The following is a 19,472-nucleotide window of genomic DNA, read 5'->3' on the forward strand; positions in this document are numbered from 1 at the left end:
AACATGAGATACCATCATCATTAATTGCACGTCACATGAGAAATTGTAATGGTTAATACATGAGAATGTCAGATTTCTGTCAAAGTAAAAAATTTCAATGAATTGCAGTGGTGACATTTGAATATGAATCTAAGTATTCAAAATGTCTTTACTTTACTGTCTGATGTTGTTGTTATTTTGTCTAGAAAGCCACAGCCATTGTTGTTTATACTTACAGCTGTTGGAGGTCTTGGACATACAATGATATTATATAACTGAACAGAAAACCTGAAAAATAAACAAATGTAAATATGAGATAATATGACGATACATGACCACATATGTAACCATGACAACTTGCACCAGTACATACTAGTGATATTTGCACTGCACTGCAATACAGAAAACACCATTGCATTTTTATATCCATACATCAGTAGGAAATCACAAATTATGAATTTTACAGAAATTTTGGATAAACATATGTAATAATAACAGAACCTGTGGGTAGCATTGTCTCAAAATTGTGATATTTCCAGCTGCACTTTCAATTGCAGAGAACACTGTATGCAATCTTTCTGATGGTTGAATTTTAAGAACAAAAATAACAAAAAGGACAAAATTTGAAATTATTTTCTTTGCATATTGTGGCTAAATTATTGTTTTTATGTCGCTGAAAATCAAAGTTCTAAATTTCTATCGACATGACTTCCTTTGCACATTTTCAATGAGTAGATGTAAATGTCCATAGATCTATCAGATTAAATGAAGGTGTGACTATAAATAATACAAGTATTTAGCATGTAATAGAAATATAATGTGAAATACTTCCAAGTTCCATATTCAAGTACTTACCACAAGCCAGCATACAGGAAACCAAGTGTTGAACCAATTAACTTGAAAGGTGTAGCAAGACAAATAAACAAAGGGTAATAATTAAGACCAATTTCCGCAACTGACAGTAAACTGATGAAAACTGTGAAACAGAAAACAATCATGTATTAGATAAATTTCATTTGTTAAAGTCTGGCAGAAGATTTTAGATTGACTTTTGTACCTACATTCTACATCATGGTGTACTTACAAACACTTGTCAACAACTTGGCCTGCACAGGGAAAGGAAAGCACAATTCAGTTCAGCTAAAAATGACTGGATGAAAGTGTTCATGCTCTTGTTTGTGTTGTAACAATGCACTGAAAGAAGTTGTAACAGATCAATTAACTGAGTTGTAATAACTCAATGAGAGAATTTGTAACTGATCACACAGTCTAACCTATCAGTTACTCACTGCTGTCACAAATTCATAATAATGGACTTTTGAAATCTGAATTGGATCAAATACAGATTGTTGATAGAATGGTGTACATGTACTTACCTTTAGCCCAAAGGTGATCTACAGTAGAAACAAAGTAGGCTGAGTATGTACCCCAAAACAGCGCCACCAACATACTGGTTGTTGCACCAAATGCTACAGCAAATGACCACCTGTTGCTGTAGCTTTCCATAAAATTGACAGGGCTGTATGGTAGAAGAATTATGACACATATAAGGTGTAGAAATAGACACATGAAAGTGACAGGTCTATGGCTTTGACTACTTATGAAACCATGAGGCATGAAATTGACAGGCCTATATGGTAGAAGACTTATGAAATAAATATCAATAATATGAGTTAAATTATGATAATTCAACCCAATTTTTTGGATTCAAAGTTTCATTCTTGTTCATTAGAATTCATGGTTATGGTTCATTCTAATACATTATTCATTAATACTATGTGAAATATTCATTATAGTACTGTGATGGCTGTATATTGTCTTTTTTTTTGCCCCTTTTGATTTCCTTCTCTCTTGTCAGTATATATCAGTAGAATATCTAAATTATCAAAATTACATTTTCTAATTTGAGAATTCTTGACTAACTCTTCTCATTTCAATAACCACAGGGAAATTGTGATGAGCTCTTGTTTGTGACCCTAAATTCATTCTGTGACAGTTTCCAGGAATATCCCAGATCTAGAGTATGTCAATTTTTTAGTTGGACTTTCCCATGTGAAATTAATAATGAAGTACCACTAGCCATACAAACACTAAATATACTTACGATAGCATGCCAGGGCGACCCCCTAACACTCTGACAAAATGTTTTCTTCTTTTAACAAGGCAGGAAAGAATCAATATAATTGTCACCTACAGAATAAATTGGAATCGATTAATGGGATAACCTTTATTCATTTCTAGCATCATAGACAGTTTAGCTATTCATTTACAAGTAATGTGAATTTTTTTTCTTCTTGAAAATTTACTTCCTGGTCTAATTATTAAAAGATAGGCAATCTCTGAAGATAAATCATTAAATACACCCTGTGACATCATAGTCTTATCACTACATATCTTACTCTTTGACTCTTAGTAATGAGGCCCCTTATGTTACTGCTATTTTTTCATCTTATCACTTCATCTCATTCCTTGACTCATAGTGACAAGGCCCCTCATGTTACTACTATTTTTCTTTGGTTGTTGCATCACAGTCCCTGTGGCTGGATAGAGAGACTGCTGAATGAAGACAAATTTGTGGGATAATATAAAAAATGTCATAGTGGGAATCGTCGTAGTAAACCACAGCCTCTTTTACGACACCGTCCAAGACACACCATCAAGAATGCAGTGTAGTGGAAGGAATAACTGATCCATGTGTAATACATTTATCAGTGCATATTTTTTTCAAAGGGAGATTATTGTTTCTTGATGATTAGAATATGTTGAGGACATTTTAGTAGTAAACTGTTGGCTACAAGTAAATGGAAATTAACAGATGTAACGTTACATGTAATTATAAGTAATGTAATATAATGATGCAGGCTAGTACACTTACAGAGGGAATAAGGCATATATGGACAAAAATATCCATACGAATTACATCTTCTGTTCTGCATTTGCTGGCGTCTGAAGAATTACTAAAAGAAAAAGTAGAAGAAAATAGAAAATAGTATACAAAGCCTATATCATGAATAGTTATTCATAATAAAAACTAGAAGAAGATTTGTTCAAATTGTCTATTTTTACATATAATAAGTGATTAATTGCATCACCTTTCTAATCATAGTACTACAACTAATCAACATAAGGTGGATTATGACAAGAAAGTGAGCCTTTTTCCTAAAAACAAAATTGAAAATTAGTGTCACAATGATAGGAAATTCCATGGAAAAAATTAAATCCTTTCACAACAGATTTTTAGAATATTATAAGAAACAAAAGAAAAAACTATAGTCATAATCCAGGGATACATTCTCCAAATTTTACATCATACAGCAATGTATATGATTGAATACTTTGAATTCAAATACATTGTCAGCTACTTTTAGACTGAAAACAGTTAAAACTATGTTTGTGTTGTTATTGGTAACCATTTCAAAGAGATTAACTGTGCTTCCTCAATTAAATTATCAATTCTATTTCTTATCTCTATAATTCTGGATTAGCTCTACCACAGACAAGAATATTCTTGTCTGTGTTTAGAGTAAATTGTTGCACAAAACGGCAAATGCTTAGCTCTTATGACCGGGATTGTGTGTGTTTCGAACAAGGATTGTGTATGTTTCAAACAAGAATTGTGTGTGTCTCAAACACCCAAATTCTAAGCTTTTATGACAAAGAGTGTAATATTTGACATGATTTTTGCCAGATGTTACCAACCATCCCGATTTATGTACTCTTGGTATGATTTCTAAAACAGGTGGATTGACCTCAGTTCCTACACTAAGATGCTATGTACAGAGCTTTCATAAGAAGTGTTAATATACAGAAAATTATGGACTGTATCCTTTATAATCAAGGAAGTGTTACTAATGCCAAGGTCTAGTCTGTAACTATATGGTCCATGTATATGTTAAAAATTAATATACATGTGTTATTGTTTAGATGTTGACGATAAGATCTTAATGTTGGTAGTTTGTAAAGTCCAACAGACCAAGATCAATAATCGTTCACATAGTGCGACCAAGTTATGTACAAACTATGTGAACCCGGGTACGTATGTAGTTATTTCGTTGAATAAATCGTTCAATAATATAAACACAAATTCACACAATAAGAACGAGTATTAAACTTATAATAGAATGGTGGAGGGAAACTGATTCTAACACACCGGACAACACTTCCGCAACGTTGTGGTACTTGCTCGTACTCCTGATGTCGAAATAACAAACATTTGAGAATAGACAAAACCTCCTTACCTGTCACTGGCCACAACACCTTCCACACCAAATGATCGTGACGATTCCATGATTTCGGAGAAGCAAGTAAGCACAAAACGCTGCTTAGTAAGTTCTCCAAATACGTTACACCCGTATGGAATATAGGTATGACGTATATCTGCTTCCTGATGGCGCATATAGAAACATAGGAATGCTGTGTGATTATTATCGGTTAGCAATGTCATCTGATTAAAGATAGAGATGGTACCACTGCCAAACGAATCTTACGTAATTATTAATGTAAGAAGTACGGTATCACACCAGGTAAATAGTAAAATATGAAGTATACCTCCACGACATTTAAAATGTTGTGTGATCATAAAACTATATTAAAATGTAAAAATACTCCATGTGAATCTGTTGAATTTTAACCAGATGGTCTATGGTTATACTAATAAACAAATATGAATATAGTATTACATTTGATTCGATCAAATGTCTGGCTTTATAACTCAAACCTGTAAAACCAAAACGTTCCTCATTTCATCAGCCCACGTTTGGTGTCTGTCAGTTTGTACTGATTACTATTAGCGCCCTCTTTTGGGCTACTTTGGTTTCCATCGTTTCAAAATAACCACAAAAGTGTGTGTACTACTACACCATGATTCAGGAGATGGAAAATTGGGGAACTGGAAAACACACATTCTGTTTCTGTGTAGATCTCGATATAGTAACCTGTCACAAATGGATATAAACTATTCAATACGTAGATAGAGGGATGGAGCAACCAACCAACCAACCAAATGTCACGGATTTATCTGAATCTTTGCATTCAACTGTTGCAAACAAATTCAAACAAATGGAAATGAAACGTACTATACTCCAATAAGAAACGGTTTTCCTAATTCGATACGGCTACCCAAAAGGCTACGAAAGACAAGAAGACACAATACATTATACCTCTCGCCCTTTTTTGACATATTCTTAGCACTAACTAAACATTTACTTCATGAGCTGGCATATGGTACAATATTGATTTCCCACTAAGATGAGTATCAAATTAAACCCAGCTAATCTTTTTTTTTTACAAGATTTTCAATCCATGGCAAAACGAGCCCATTAGTTAATCTCGACAGTCAACTTGAAAAAAAAGAGGAAAATATGGATTTTTTTTTGTATCAACACATAACCAGAAAAAGAAAAAGTTATGCCATTTCATCAGTTGGACATATACTACGAATGAAGGATAGCTTTGATTACATGTAAAACAGTAGTGAGTTTATATTTCGGAATTGGAAGAGTCGAGAAAAGATGATGAGCGCAATGATCTGGCCAATATTGATCTTTATTAATTGACGAGCGCCACCAACGGTAACTTGAATTTGGATTAGTGCGCACGCGTATACTGAACCGGAAGCAAAGAAGTTCTGTGGTGTACATGGTCTTGGATTTTCGTAGCAGATCGGCACACTGTGCTCAATTCAGTAAGGATACCGGTTAGCCACGTAAATATTACACCAAACAAACAAAAAATTTCAAAATTTCGTTTGGTTTGGAACTAAAAACACCTGTATATGAAATCGTATTATGAGTAGCAGTTTAGCCGTTCATCATGGCGATGGCTATGGCCGGTCCTATTTACACAACGATCGTAACAAGTATTTATCAAACTCGGGACAGATTCAGAACGTTCAAAATGCCCGTGTGTATGTCTTTGGAAACGCAGATGTTGACCAGGATGAAGTTGAGGAAACGGCTCTTGAGATGTCCGATCTCAGACCAAGGGGAAAGGATAACATACGGAAAAAGACACAAACTATCGTTGAGGAAGAACAAAAACCGTTGTACTTGGAGAGGGCAGTCGTCGAGGGGGACACGTTGCAAAGTTTCGCCCTTCAGTACGGTGTGCCGGTAGGTATTTTTTTGGCAGTGACGTTGAAAAGAAAGTTTGACAGTTGATGGAAGTATATAACCCAATCAGTACAGTAATAAATACGAAGGTGACAGGAGTATCTCTACACTACCAATAGTAGTTCTGTCAGTGTCAGTCTGTCTGTCATGTCAAAGCATGGATGTATTAGCTACCGTCAGATCTCATGGATTTCGTGAGTTACGCGTACGGGTTCTTTGGTCCAATTTAATTGGAATTTAATATTAACACCCTAGTCTAGTTGTCTACGATTAGATCATAATTAATTAGACATCTTTATACCTTTAGACTGTTTAACGGTAAGTTTTAATGTCGAGTCAAATCTGTTCTAGTTGTAAAGTGGTGACGTGACACGCAGCTGGTTGGGGATTAACATATGCCGGTCAATAGAGTCTACGGAAATAGCATTAATACACAGAATGATGGGTCACTTCAATTCAAAGCACACGCTCGCGCGTACGTCACAGGTTTACATAGTGGTGTCACTCTCACTCACATCGAATTTACATCAATCGATCAATTCTTCATAGATCGAAAGAGAGGGAGAAGAAACAAAACTACTGGTATTCACCAACTAATTCATATGCAATTAAAATGTGATATTTGATATCTCATTTGAAATTACTTCAAAACATAATACCTGCATTCAAACTATCCCAATTGTTAGAACACAGGACATAACAAATCACTCTAGTTCACCCTATGATTTAACACCAAACCTGACATATTGTTCTGTGTCAAGGTAATAATATAAAGTCTCTAATCCCTTGCAGTGAATGTTAGTCTACCAGATTTCCTCTGTCTATAATTTCACCAATACCTACCTCTAAAAGTGGACAGAAATAGAAGGAAGCATTTAGTGTGCCATATTATTTACCCCATTTTTTCATTATATTCCTTTTTATTAAAAAAAAAACTTTGTAAGGGTACAGATTTATCAAATTTACAAAGTTATGTTGACAGATTTTTATTTCATTATTGCTCGAAACATCCTGTGTTTTCGTTGCAAGTTTTAGGAGCCCTGGTAACAATAAAAGAATCCAGTTAAAACTGGCATCCTTTCTCCATATACATACCGTAATTTTGTGAGGGAACGCCAGTAAAGAGAATGGGGAATTCAGGTACATTCTACCTGCTCACCAATGTTTGATAACAAAAACGCTGACATCTCATAGAAGCTTAATTTTGTTATATATAAAAACAACTGTGTAATGTACTTGTTTTTCACATGTGATATCGTTAGGCCATAGAGTTACAGGTTACTAAAGGTCAAAGTCCACAAAAAGTCCACAAAACCAAAGATAGAAACTTATTGTGTAGTATTGTATTTAGCTTACAAACATTGAATTCTACATCAGCCTATCCATGTTTCTTATCTGAAGATAACTGTCTGAAGGACCTAGGGGTCAAAGTCTAGTCTTCCCATATGAACAACTTGGTTTCAATAGAAAAAAACTAGAAATGTCAAGGTATCTATAAAAATGATAGGTACCAAAGTTAAAAACTGTCATTCGAAATGAAAATGGACCAAGTTTGAAGAGTAATTTTGGTACAGAATTTACATAGAATGTAGCAACTTTTTGATTGTTAATCAGGTTGAGAAGATGAAATTGTTATAGTCATTCAGAAATACCAGGCAATTTAATTTGCAATTCATAACAAATTGTGCAAAGGTTTTCATCATTTCAAATTGTTATCATTAGCAACCACTGTTCAGGTGGGACTTAACTGATCTCAGATAGGAGTGTTGATGTTTTTAGGTCCATGTAAATGTGAACACCGTATAAAACTGTCTTGACTAAGAACAAATATGACTCAATGAGGTCACCTAAAACTGTCCTGACAGTGACTTGTTAAACACAAGAGCAGATATATGATTCTTCATGACATTTGTTGAACTACGTGAATACAGTCCTCCGAGTCCTACCCAAGCTAAGAGTGCTGAGATAGGATTTCTGTGTGTACAAGAAGGTAGACAGGGCTGATAATGTCACTCTAAAAGTTGACCATTACTCATATCTGTAAAGTAATACACTACATGCATAGAATACTATGATATACATATTATACTGTAATTAAAGTTGTACCGTGGTTGATTTTGAATTGAAGCTATTTTGCTAGTAGAGTGTATAAAGTCAGTGTTGTTACATTACGTAAATTGATATCTAGAAAAGTCTCCAACCCTATATAGCTTGGTATCAATGTGTGTAGGGGGTATATAATGACATCACTAACGATTTTATAAGAATATCGCCAATCCCTATAATAACGTCATTGTTCTGTATTAGGACCATCATAGAATAAAACCATTTAGGAAAGGAATAACAGTTTACAAGCGACTGTGGTTTCAGATGACAATCTCAAAATAAACCCAGTACTGTACCATCATCACCATAGACAGTTATGTTATTTGCATATTATGTAACCTGTACTTGTTGTCTGGCCATCAGAGCACTGTGCATTGAGCATATGTTTAAACTGTAAATCATAGACCCTACAAATGTAAATGAACTTTATAAAGTCCCTAGGCCCTGTTTAATTTTCTACTGTGTATTCACCCATGACTGCTTCTAAGAATTGAAAACGGCTTGTCAAGATTTGAAATTGTTCTGCGCTCTTCTGACACGTGATGAACGAAAGAGATTTTTTATTATCCATGGATACCTTATCCCTCAACTGAACTGAACTATATGGAGGTGGGAGTGGGGGTGGGGGTGGGGTTGGGGTGGAAGTAATTCATAACCTTTATAGACATTTGTTTGGTAAGCTGTAAAGCAACAAGCCTTACCAAGGTTACTACTTCTTGTAGAGGTGAACTTGTGAACTTTACCCTTGAATACGATAACATTGAACTAGCCTTACTGCAGGATACTAACTGTAGTCAGTGAACCGGAAAGAGTGCTGTGCCAGTAAACAACTAGAGTTCTAGATACATGTACACACCATGGAAATCAAAGTAAACTTGTCTTACAAAGTGCAAGCACATTGGTAAGACCATTGGAGTCATGTGGACATTACAGTGTACTGTCTTTCAAGTAGTAATTCAGTACAAAAACGGCTTCAATCTTCCGACTAGTTTCACACCATGTGAAGGCTTTTTTGCGAAGTTTGAATTTGTAACTGATGTATTGACAGTGAGTGTATTTGACAAATTATAGTATAGACCGGATATGTTGACCTACGAGTCTAGTAATCATATAGTGTACATTAACTAAATTAGTAGTTGTAATTCAGTACAAAAACACAAACGACACATTTACTAAATTAGACATTTAGTAATTTGTTAGTCATAAGAAATCCCTGGTTTAAAATGACCCAATGAAACTAGTCATTTACATTTTGTTAAGAGCATACATGTTCAAGCGGGTCCTTCAGTATTTTACTGCAAGTACATGTATACTAGTATTTACCTCAATTCTGTGAATGGTTTACATTTGTACCTCTGTTCGCTTGTACAACCATTCACAGAATGTGACCATTTCATTGAAAGTATCACTCACACAATTCATTGATCAAACTTTAGGAACATCAACACAGTTTTGTGTAGGTAAACTTATTAAAATGTCATCAGTCAGACATGTATCTTGGTTCAAGCCCCATGCTGCCTTTAGTATCTGAATGGTTAAAGTCCTTGGGCAAGATTTGAATCACCATTGTGCCTCAGTTAACCCAACAGTATACATGTAATTGGGGACCTGGTAGGATAGAGGTTTCTTTGTGAATGCTGTAATCATCTGCACTTACAGCGGCTGTGATGGATTGTATTTCAGGAAGTTGAGGAAGTAAAAAGTTGTGTTGCTATAGATCTGTGCCATGGATAATAATTGTAAAGCACTCTGTGGGAAAGCGCTTAGCCTATATAAAAACCAACATTATTATGAATGACGACTATATTGTTCATGGTTCCAAGAATCACTGTATTGTACTGTCTAACATTATTGTATCTTGTTCACTAAGTAATTGTAATATATATGTTACAGGTTACAAAACCTACTTTGATTGAAAATATTTTTATTGATTAATTTCAAGTATAGTGTAGAGATTATGTTACAAGTTGTTACTGTTATTTGAAATTCTAACATATTATCAATAAATGATACAGGTTAATGCTGGTTTGAGAGAGTGGTTTTACAATTAAGGTAAATAGTATGGGAAAGTGTTAATATTTTAGCAGACTTCCCCTCTGTTACCTTGGTTTTAAAACCTTTGTAAAATACTGAATACTGAATGTATAGGGAAGTGATCATTTTTACCATACTCTTCCACTCTGCTACCAATGTTATATTAAAACATTAATCAGAGCCGACATGATTTCTCACAACAATTTGTGAAGTTCTAGAACTGATGGAAAACAAATTTGAACATGATAGATCCTGTAAGATACGTTGTGTTGTTCATTCCCTTACCGGCCTCCTCTCTCCCAGGGAGGGGTTGACTGATGTGTGAAGGCACCCTGTCACGGCATACCTTACCAACTAGATAGATACTTATTTCATGTGATATAGATCTATGAATGGGTAATAATAGCAAAGTTTTTGTTTGGTAATGTGGAACTGATGATGTGTGTACATGAAAATTATTGTTTTCTGTTCCATTTGTGTAAAAATAGAACAACACGAACAGTTGGTCTTCAAAGTCTATAAAATGCCTGGCAACCAGCTTATGTGATGTGGCAGTGTGTGTCAATTTCACTTGTTGTCATAGAGACTTTTGTCGATTATACATGGGCAGGGATATATGAGAATTTTTATTATATGTGATTTTACTAAATAATGGAGTTGTTCAGCAGTATGTTACACCAGCAGATAACTGTACATAATGGTCAATATGTTACAGATGAGTGATAATCTGTGTGTTTTTGTAGACGTCACTGTCTGTATGAATGCAAGCACCTGTACGGTTGTCAAAAATCAAATTGATAGACTTAAACAGTATGACATTTACAGATAATATATTGTGAAGGATTAAACACTATGCATAATTAGAATGACTAAAAATATTTTCAGTTACTTTTGTTGAAAACCATCTATTAATTTGATTTCAATTAACCAGTCGACAGAATGATTCATCATAAAATGTCATTTTAGACTACCAAAATTAAATTACTGTGTATATGTATATGGCAGGAACTACATTGTACACTGTATGATTTCATTCATTCATTCATTCATTCATTCATTCATTCATTCATTCATTCATTCATTCATCCATTCAGTCATTCATTCATCCACCTATTCATTCATTCATTCATCCATTCATTCATTTATTCATTCATTCATTCAATGAAAATATTAATAACACAAACTGGCCATCATCCTTCATTCTCGTGCTGTTTGTGCTTACATTGCTGTCACTTGGTGGAATAGACACCAGGGAATAGACAGCAGTATGGAGTGCAAATAACAGTAAATCTTTCAGTCTACCATTCTGTATGTCATAGGTAACTATATCAAGATAATTTGACATGGAAGGAAATGTATAGCAACTCTGCATTGCTTTGAATATGTAGTCTTACATGTGGCATCAAAATGTACTCAACACTATTGAATAAATTATCTCGTTATTACACCATGAATATATCCATATCTTAATTACATACACCCAGTGTTTTAGATTCTAGGAAAATGATATAAACAGAAATCCCAAATGCCTGCTATCTTTAAATTTATTCCATTCATATCTATCTATCTATCTATCTATCTATCTATCTATCTATCTATCTATCTATCTATCTATCTATCTATCTATCTATCTATCTATCTATCTATCTATCTATCTATCTATCTATCTATCTATCTATCTATCTATCTATCTATCTATCTATCTATCTATCTATCTATCTATCTATCTATCTCTCAAGCACATCTTTTTATTTACCATTATATTAATAGATTTTATCAGTGGAAACATTTGTGAAAACATTTGTGAAATTGATGTGGTTAAAGATTTTTGAAAATGTATATTTATAGTAATTCAGTTCATAGTATGTCTTCCTGTTTTCACTGCGTAGGTAAAAGTATGGTATCAAAATACAAACTAGAATACATCACTCAAAATTGAAACTACAAAATACATGATATGTTTCTGACTTGACTCATGTCTGTATATTGAATACTGCGATACGTCATGATGTATGCACCCTCACCAGCCTCCTCTCACTGTTGGAGGGTTGGTTGATGTGTGAGGGTACCCCATCATGGCGTACCTTACAGACTAGGGAGGAGGTGGGGGTTGAAAGAAATGCATTGAGTATTTTTATAGATAGACCTATACATATGTATGCAGTTAATTGTCTTGGTATCTTGTCACATGATAGCACTGCACAAAAAGTACACTTTTGACATGTATTATAAAGTAAGAGAAATAATGAGATACGTTAATGCAAAGTTGTATTTCCTACTAATACATGTACTAGCACATTGTACCTTGCCTGCTATTTTATGGTAATGATTTAACAATGTTCAATAATAATATTAAAGTATGATATTAAAATCATTTAATGCTTAGACAGCTCTTTTTTAAGAATAAAACTATTATGGAATACTATAGAGTTAGGTATATTACACAGACCTATTTATGATGAGGGGGATATGAGACAAGATACATCGTGGCTTGTTAAAGGGGGAATGAACATTATACATGTAGCTGCTTTTTTTATACTTGAGGACCCGGATAGTTAGTTTAATCGATTCTGTATTATGCCACCTATCTAAAATACAGGTGTGGAAATTGACACATCTGACTCAGAAGAGGCCTTCTGTAGAAGACAAATCACACATATCACTGCAAACATATCATAATTTGTATTTATGTTTTTATTTTCAGATATCAGAACTCAAAAGAATTAACAACCTCATAACGGAGCAAGATTTTTACCGACTTAAATCTGTAAAAGTACCTATAAAACGATATGGACTATTAACAGAATTACATGAAGAGGAAAGACGGCGTCCTAATGCTGCAACACCAAAAACATCAAAATCTATTATTGAAGACAACGAAGAGGACGAGGATAATGTATTTGAAGTACGAACACTTAGTATACGAGACTCTTTACGAGAAAATGGAGAAGCAGAAGAATTTTTACGCTGTATGGACAAAGATTTAGAGAAGATACGTAACTCTACGAGGACTGAGAAAACTTCTCTTACAGAAGTAACATCTATTTTATCTGCTAGGTACATTCAACCACTTTCACCACCTAAGCATCATGTAGACGGTGCCACCTGTGGCATGAAATGGTGGGCAATGCTTATCATTATCTTTGTAGTAGGTATTCTAACACCTCTGTTTTATTGGGTTTTTAGAGAGCGTGTCAGTGATTCTATTCATCCATGAACAGCATGAATGTATGTACATGTAGATGTAGTTTACCTGCCTTCCCATGATGCCAGCTGTTGAAAACAAGTCATACATCACATATTATTGGCCAGTCGGCAATACCACCCCAGTCTTGAGTGCTGTTTTTCCAAATTGTTGTTCTCTGATGGGATGCTATGTCATGTCATTTCTTCTGCATCACAGCATATGATGATGGCTTAAATGGAATTAGTATTTCTTCAAATGTTATCCAAACTCTGAAAATAGAAAAAAGGTGCCAATCAAATCATGATAACACATGTTGAAATTTTCGAACAATGAAATATTGACAAATGCCTCTATTCTTCAGCTTAGCACATGTATTCCTTGATTGATCTTTTGGATAGATGCTTGGTACCAAGTGTGTCTAGTGGAAGACACTTTATACGATACTGTCTTCCATTATTTTATCCCAAATTTACAAAACATTGTACGTGTGCTACTTTTACAAAAATTGTTTATCTCGCACCAAAATGATAAAGAAAACCTTAATAACCTTGTCATTCCTAGGGATAGATGTATAAAAACAACTTTTGTTGGGTATAAAGAAAGACCACATAGCAATGTCCTGTCTTTTTTATGATTCAAAGAAGTTATCACACAAATACTTTACATTTACCTATACTGAATTTGTACGGTACCGGTTACCATGGTACCGGTTACCATGGCGGATCTTCAGCATTTTACAAGGTTGAATGAAGTCAAAGATTAGAATACCACCTATAAAGCAAGCCAATCACACAAGTTATAATTAAGAGATTATACTGTTACCATGGAAGTCACTTTTGTCACCATGGAAACTACAGTGATGAAACCAATGATAGTTGTAAATGGCTGAGAGCAGTAAGAATGAAAGGCGTAATTGGTATAATGGTATCAATACAGAGGTATAAAGTTAGAAAAAATATATTTTATGTGTCTCTTCTAGCATACACCCTTCTTTTACTGACTTTGTTTTAACAATCAAAGATGTCTTGTACTTAGTGCAAATTCTACCAGAAATAACACTGTACTAAGTATGAATATGTGATAGTTTGGGGGACATATCATTGCAATCATGAATATGCAAGTAAGTGTCTAACTACAATATAGATTTAGCAAATTATGGTTTCTTTTAATGTTTTATTTAACACACATTTTTCTCTGTTTGACGTAAAATTCATCCAGTTCTCTCGTGTGAAAAGAAATTATCCGAGAATGTGTAAAGGATCATATTTTGAGATTGATGATGTAAAGTTGGACTACAAAACATTTGAAAGTATTATTATTATAATTGTTCTTATGGCAGCATTACAATTCCGTGAATGGTTTGACAAAATAATTTGTTAATCAAAATCTGACATCTCTTCAAATAACCATGAAATGTACATAGATTGAATATTATCACTCAACTTCATGTCATGGTGAGAACTCAAAATGTCAAAACTTTGTTATAAATTTTTCAAGATTTGCTTAATAATATGGACTCATTTGGACTCATGTACACATTTAAACAGAAAATATAGGGTTTATTTTTCCAGACATTCTAGATCGGGATATTTTCAACAATGTGTGCTTCCACTGGGTCTGTGGAGCATGGAATATGAGTGGTTATGCCACCCTATCAGTTGGCACTCACTAGTCTGTTAGATACGACGTGTCATACCACACTATCAGTCAGTACTCACTAGTCTGTAAGATATGACATGTCATACCACACTATCAACCAACACTTTCTAGTCAGTAAGATATGACGTGACATACCACCCTATCAACCAGCACTCACTAGTCTGTGAGATATGACGTGTCATACCACACTATCAACCAACACTTTCTAGTCAGTAAGATATGACGTGTCATACCACCCTATCAACCAGTACTCACTAGTCTGTGAGATACGACGTGTCATACCACACTATCAACCAACACTCACTAGTCTGTGAGATACGACGTGTCATACCACACTATCAACCAACACTTACTAGTCTGTGAGATACGACGTGTCATACCACACTATCAACCAACACTTACTAGTCTGTGAGATACGACGTGTCATACCACACTATCAACCAACACTCACTAGTCTGTGAGATACGACGTGTCATACCACACTATCAACCAACACTCACTAGTCTGTGAGATACGACGTGTCATACCACACTATCAACCAACACTTACTAGTCTGTGAGATATGACATGTCATACCACACTATCAACCAACACTCACTAGTCTGTGAGATATGACATGTCATACCACACTATCAACCAACACTCACTTCTGTAGTAAATGTAAACTATTGTCAACACTCTGCAACCAGTGCTGGTTGCAGCCAATCAACTACAGTTATATGGCAAAAGGTAATAAGATAAACATGATGTCGGACATTTTAAGCTAATTTAGAGCAGACCAATGACCACAGAAGGATACAACACATCTTACAGTATGTTTCCATGGTTATTTTGATGTGATGTCAACAAAAAACTTCTAATTTTGAAAAAAAGATCAAGAGATGTAATGGTGAAATGAGAACATTTATAATAAAACCTTAAAGTCATTCTCATCGTCTAAATGCAATATTGACAAAAAGAGCATGGAAAGTTTTGTATAGCATGTTATCAAACATATTTCATGAAAAACAATGAGAATGATCATAACACAAGTATTATTACTGTTGTGAAGAATATGACTTAGAACTATGAAAACAATATTCCTTGGTGCATGTAATGAATTTTAAATATTGTTAGTGCAAGTAATATTTATCCCATCTCAGTATGATGTATTCAACTTGTTATAGAGATTGAGTATTTCAATATTTTATTTGAATTTATTAAAAAGGTTATCTGTCTTTTAGTTTGAAAACCTTCGAGAAGATGTGATGTTGACAGACCCTACATATATTATTATTTTGTGATTGCTTTACTATGTATTGAAGGAGACTGAAATGTAGTGTAGTATCTTCTATTACATCCCTCAGTATAAAGATACACACATCAGTTTAAGAATGGAAATAACTGTATTGTCCTTAGTGTAAACCTGCAAAGTTATTTTGCTCAGGATCAGAAATACAAAGTAAAATCAAACGTCTGTCACTTTTAATACTGGGATTTCGAAAGCCAAATTATAGTACAATGTATGGGAAATTAATGTCAGTTTTGTCAGGCATCCTCCCTTCTGTTACCAGGGTTACCCAATTAAACTTAGCAAAAAAAAACATTGTGCATACTTGATGCATGCAAAGTGTAAGGTTGGACCATGAAACTGCAATGATTTGAAATTCAGCACTGCTCTTCATATCGGACTCAATTTCATTATTTGCATGTTTCTAGAATGTCTATATTAGCAGTGCATGTTTCACAGTGTGAGAGAGTATCCCATAATATTAACAAATGCAATATTTTCAGGTTCCATTAAAAAATTTGGTAGTTCAGAAAATGTTATATACTGATTTGAAATTAATAGTGAAACTATAAGATATTTCATGAAGGACAGTTCTTTTTTCTTTATTTGCTGAGAAGTTTTTTTTTTACAGCTGATGTTTTTTCCCATCTTAAAAACCATGCATAATACACAAGGGTATGTCTATCTATGTTTACTACTATGGGATTATCCCTCTATCACAGAGGTATCATGGTTGGATATAGAACTGATATTAAGACTTCATTGTAATTAAAAAGTGAAACAAATATGGCATAAAATACAGAATAATTTCATTAAAACCTGACAAATGAGATTTGTATCAAATCTATTTGTGGCAACTATAGAATATCATCGAAAAAACACAGGTATATGTATCCCATAATACTAATTTCTGTATGTACTGCACTCTTAGTATTTCATAATATATTTTAACTTTACACAGAAACATGTCCTTACATCAATTTCTGTTATCTACACGAGCGTTATTTCAATATCTGTAATGTACACGACTGTTATTTCAATATTCTCATGAATAAGACTTGAATACGGGAACAGATATTATTTTTGTCAAGTCTGTTGTCTCCTCCCTCCTTATGAATTTATTTTACTATCATCTCATTGTGTAAGCAAAAGTGATTCTGATTGACTTTGGGGACATATCCCTTTTTAGCACCCAAACAGAAACTTGCACTCACTATGTTACTTATGGTATCTACCATTCATGTGTACTGTATCTTACCGTGGTACATCTTGCTACAACTTTCCACTTAAAGCATCGACAACTTAGGGCTTGTGTAAGACAGGGTACTTGGACAATATAGATATGTAGGAAAGATGTTTAGAATCATGTATACTTATTCTTGCACTTGTATTTCTATGTTTTACTTTTCAAAAAAAGTTATGATTTTTGTTTACTTCCCAGGAATATTTTCTGAACTCAATACTAGTACATTATTTTCTTGTCTGGGAATACAACATGAAATGTCCTGTAGATATGCCAAAGTACTTCGCACTTTGCAAGGAATGGAAATAATTTGAGAACAGATTTATTTGTCTTAATCCTGATATAAATGACATGTGATAACAAATTTCTAGTCTCAAAGTGGATTATGGGTCTGACCTTTGACCTGAGTACACTGATTACATTTACCAATAGTACATACAAGATGATTATTAGGTTTCAAGATCATGTGACCCAGAAATGGAGGGGATATAGCTATTGAGTTAGACTTGTGTTACCATAGTTACCGATACATACAAATCCCAGACTTTGATGTGTGTCATACACAAAAGTGGGAAAATTAGTCTTGCACACTGAAAATGAAAGATTCCAACGTGATGATAATCTAGTGTAAAAAAACAAGTATACAAAATTAGGTTATCTGAAAATGTATCATTTGTGTTTTTAAAACTGAAAGTTGACACTTTGACACTATTTAAAGTTGTGTAAGTAAAACAAATAATGATATTTTAAAAGATTGACATTGTGTTGTATGGTGAAAACAAATCATGATGAGATAAAAGAAAGGATAAGATAGTAGCCATGTCTTCATTGACGTATTTCTCCAGACAACTAGAACATGACATAGAAGGTATAAAACTAGAAGTCGTAAGAATCTATGGTGCAATAATGATTGCTTCCTATCACTAACCAACCCAGTATTTGTTAAGTGGCTTACTTACATATACCATTGAAAAAGGTTTAGTGAAAATATATCGGACAAAAAAAAGTTATCATGTCAGTCTGTACTTCCAACAAATTTTTCAGTCTTAAATTTGCATATTTTGCTTCATTTGTCGTACAGTGGATCTGAGTGTTGCCATGGTAACAATCAATTTTAATGACAGTGTAGCAGTGCAATTACTAACTAAGGATAATTGAAGTGTTTATTTTCATGACAGAGAGCCAAAACAAAAAACCTGTAATCAAGAAATCGTTACTGCTCATATTTATTGCTTCAGATTTTTTTGGGGGGAAATTGTGAATTTTTGACAGACGCAATGACAAGGTGTGTGGTTTTTGAATGTTTACATCTTTGATATGAGGCTGTTCACCTAGAATAAGTTTTGATATCAAAGATACCTCATGAATTACTGTGTAAAAAAAATATAAATATATGTATGGCATACACTATTATTGAAATAAACTTGAGAATAAAGTCCAGATATGAATTTTAACCATTTAATTTAACATATTGTTGTGTATTCTTTATCAGTTGTCACAGGAGTAGAGGTGATATATTGATGCTGTTTAATTATGAACTTCCAGTTGAGTTCAACACATTTGTAAAAATACTATGAACATATTTAACTGAGAAAAGTGCTCTATAACTTATAAGCACAAGTTAATAACTTTGGCAGTGCTGTAAATGTGTGTGTGTGTGTGTGTGTGTGTGTGTGTGTGTGTGTGTGTGTGTGTGTGTAAGGAAGTACACATGACGAATATACAGGTGAATACACGATTCAGAAATGATGTCGAGTCAGATAAGTTATCGAGGAGCCAAATAAGTTGTTGAGGCGAGTCAAATAAGTTATCCATAATAATGTCCCTAATACTGTGCCATATAAGTAAGTACATGTACTAGTAAGTGTGTGCCTGTGTAACAAG

At 34.0% G+C, this 19,472-nt stretch overlaps 2 protein-coding genes across 2 annotated transcripts in view; one reads left to right on the plus strand and one right to left on the minus strand.

The window, feature by feature from the left end:
- The window catches only part of LOC144443079 (stimulated by retinoic acid gene 6 protein-like), a 12,441-nt gene extending 8,066 nt beyond the window's left edge, over positions 1 to 4,375 (minus strand). The window contains exons 1-6 of the mRNA XM_078132452.1: positions 4,218 to 4,375; positions 2,855 to 2,936; positions 2,084 to 2,169; positions 1,356 to 1,498; positions 835 to 955; positions 216 to 267 (exon numbers count right to left, since the gene is read on the minus strand). Coding sequence (XP_077988578.1) covers positions 216 to 267; positions 835 to 955; positions 1,356 to 1,498; positions 2,084 to 2,169; positions 2,855 to 2,936; positions 4,218 to 4,375 — 642 coding nt within the window. The remainder of the gene's footprint in view (positions 1 to 215; positions 268 to 834; positions 956 to 1,355; positions 1,499 to 2,083; positions 2,170 to 2,854; positions 2,937 to 4,217) is intronic.
- Positions 4,376 to 5,595: 1,220 nt separating this feature from the next.
- LOC144443288 (lysM and putative peptidoglycan-binding domain-containing protein 3-like) lies at positions 5,596 to 19,026 on the plus strand. The gene is made up of 2 exons (XM_078132724.1): positions 5,596 to 6,089; positions 12,934 to 19,026. The coding sequence occupies exons 1-2, from the start codon at positions 5,766 to 5,768 to the stop codon at positions 13,444 to 13,446; spliced, it is 837 nt and encodes a 278-aa protein (XP_077988850.1). The 5' UTR covers positions 5,596 to 5,765; the 3' UTR covers positions 13,447 to 19,026.
- Positions 19,027 to 19,472: the final 446 nt, after the last annotated feature.

Source organism: Glandiceps talaboti, chromosome 12 (genome assembly GCF_964340395.1).
Source record: "Glandiceps talaboti chromosome 12, keGlaTala1.1, whole genome shotgun sequence".
Lineage (NCBI taxonomy): Eukaryota > Metazoa > Hemichordata > Enteropneusta > Spengelidae > Glandiceps > Glandiceps talaboti.